Genomic DNA, 3,013 nt, shown 5'->3' with positions numbered 1-3,013 from the left:
AAAATACAGTAATTAAAAAATAAGGCAAGAAATAGTTTGCCTAAATTAACTTGGGCAAATATTTTTTGAAACATGGAGGGTGCCTGAGTTATCTTGGCCAAATCAGGGAAGGAGTTAAAATGGATTTAATACATCATATGCTACCTTTTCGGTGTATTTTCTGAATAATTGTGAAACATTTAACATAATTTTTGGTAGTTTGGTGTTTTCTAATAGGAAATATGCATTTCTTTCAAGATCTATCATGTAATTACCATAAAAATATGTAATAATACAAAGCAACTAAAATATAATTTAACTTTATCTCTCTCACAAATCTTTCATAATTATGAATGAAATTTGATGCAAATAGATTTAACACTTGTAAAATATTACTTTATAAGGTGAAGTTTTAACAAACCATCATTCACTATGGTCAGTGAGTTCTCTAAACTAACTCTAATCTGAAATAATGAATAAATAACAAACAATGTTAAAAATAGATAAACAATGAAAAACATTTTTAATTCAGGCCAATCTACTGCTTCTAAAATGTTGGAACTACATGTTTCAACGTTTTCCATCTCATCATTATGAGTAAGCTTGCAAAATATAATAGTGCCATATTTATTTCTTCTTAACTAGGCCATGTGGCCTGTGTGTAGGTTTACTCTTTTTATATAATTCTCACAGGAGGTCCCACCAGATTCTTGCACAGCTATTCAGCACTTTTTTCGCTATTTAATAATTCATCGTCTTTTTTGAAACTTTATTCTTTCTAAAAGATCGTTGATATTATTGGTTCTAATTTGCCATGTAAAGTTCTGTAAAGAGAAGGATACTGCCTAACACTGCCTACATTTTTTTTATGTTTTCTTTTAGACACATTCCAAGCTCTTATTCAATATCCAGATGTCATCACTGCACAAGCTGCAAAATTGGTAAATAGTACTTGGATAATTAAAAGAGGATGAACAACAACAGTGATCAAACTCGGTAGCAGGTAGTATCTCGTTAAAATACATAGAAAATTGGATTTTTTTTTACACTAATTTAGCTTAATGGAGTTAGTATAAACAAAATGGTGGGTGTTTATGTTTAGTCCAGAGATAGTGCTGTTCTGTACAGAAAAAAAAATTTTTTGCATATTCAAGTAAAATGATTACATAAAACCATTTCAACATACTTGATCACTGTTTGTAAGAGATTATAATTCTATTTAATTATTTTGACTTTTTGCGGTGTTATTTCTGAAAAAAAAAAAGGAATCTACTACTGAAAAAAAGTAAGAAAAATGCCAGAATTTCCTTATCATTTGTTATAAGGTCAAAGTTAGTTGTGAATGTTTGAATTAGTTTTTAACAGACATATATGACTTACCAAAATATTGAAGCAATGCAACTTAAGCAGAGGTTGAAATAGAGGAGTCAAAGGTCAAGAAACATAATGAGGCAAAACAATATATAGTCTAGTATGAATAACCATTGAAGTAAGAAAGTTACCTACATTTTTTTATGTATTAGCTCTAGCTCCTCTACCACATGTTAAAAATCGGTACAGACAAATTATTTTTGGAGGGTGGGAGAATATTTGGGTGTACAAGAATCCTTCGACTTGACCTTAATGATTGTAATGGTTATTGACTGAGAAAGTCATGAATAATAGTTTTGTAACAAAAGTTTGAGGATAGTTACAGTTTTTAAAGTGTGAAAGCTGTAGCAAAAGTAATGCACTTTTTACAGAAATAAATAAGTTAATTGACTACTGCATATTGATTTGAATTTTAAGCCATTGGTAGATTTCATCTTAATAACTCAAGAAAATTTTAACCTGTGAAAGTTATTGATTACATAGGAACTAACAGTCTTAAAAATAAATGTCATTCTTGGCATTTGAAAATGCAAATGATTTACTTCATTCAATCTTTGCTGACAAAAATTAAACACCATCCAAACTGCTATGCTGGTCAAATGTAACTGCAAATTTAATACTGATGCCGTGGTTAACTCTTTCAGCGTGGGCTTGCTCCCTGGGACTGACCTTGTAACCATTTTGTGCTTGTTATATTTTCATGCTATAACTTTTAAATTAGTAAGCATATGTTAACGAAAGTTGGCAGATTATCAGTAAATATTACAATGCTTTCATATGCAAAATATCAGTTTTTTTAAAATAAGTCTTAAGGTTTGTTAAGTAATGTTTTTCTCATGCATTTTTTTCTATTTGCATGTTACCTATCCAACATGCAAAGTAATTTTCATTTTAAGATTAAAATTACTTTTATGCATCAGAAACTTTTCAAAGTTCACATTGAAATCTTTATTATGTTCAGACAGTTTTCAAACGTTTCTTAAGAAAAAAATTATATTTTGTGTTATTTTCACCCATTTTCTGTATGGGTTTGGTCAATTTCACCGATCTCGTAACCACCATAAAAAATTAGGAAATACATATAAATTATGCCTTTTTTTGTTCTAGAATGAATACATATTATAACACAAAAACATAAATGTTTAGACTAAATAGTTTAAATCTCATAACATTATACATTTATATATATTATTTTTATTATATTGACCTTTCAGCCATGCCTGGCTAACAATACAGAAGTTACAATGATGTGACACACGTACACTCATGTTATCGTATCCAATAATATAAATCTGACCTTTAGTCTTTACAAAGTGACCTGTCTTGGCTGTATTTTAGAAGACTAGTATTTTGTAAAATACAGTTACATTTCAATTATTATACATTATATATGTATATAGATTTTTTCTATTTAGAAATAAATTCTTAAACTTATTTTTCTTTAAACATAGAACACTAAATATAGAAGTAAAGCACACAATAATCTTATTTAGTTATGACCTTTGTACTTGGTTGCTGCTTGACATAAGGTAATAACACTTTTAAAAGTTTGCACATGGAGAATTTGAAATGAAATAATTGTTTTTAGGTTTTATATGTACAGTTGAATAACCAAAAAAATCATAAATTACTATATCAATACCATAGAATTCCACTATAAGTT

At 28.4% G+C, this 3,013-nt stretch overlaps 1 protein-coding gene across 8 annotated transcripts in view; it reads left to right on the top strand.

Annotated features, from left to right (window-relative positions):
- The window catches only part of LOC106458459 (polypyrimidine tract-binding protein 1-like), an 85,802-nt gene that overhangs the window by 59,731 nt on the left and 23,058 nt on the right, over positions 1–3,013 (top strand). For all 8 annotated transcript variants that reach the window (XM_013917975.2, XM_013917976.2, XM_022384663.1 and 5 more), the window contains one exon: positions 862–920. In XM_013917975.2, coding sequence (XP_013773429.1) covers positions 862–920 — 59 coding nt within the window. The remainder of the gene's footprint in view (positions 1–861; positions 921–3,013) is intronic.

Source organism: Limulus polyphemus, unplaced genomic scaffold, assembly GCF_000517525.1.
Source record: "Limulus polyphemus unplaced genomic scaffold, Limulus_polyphemus-2.1.2 Scaffold466, whole genome shotgun sequence".
NCBI classification, from domain to species: Eukaryota; Metazoa; Arthropoda; class Merostomata; order Xiphosura; family Limulidae; genus Limulus; species Limulus polyphemus.
The sequence above is the reverse complement of the archived record's forward strand: the minus strand, read 5'-3'. Positions and strand labels throughout refer to the sequence as shown.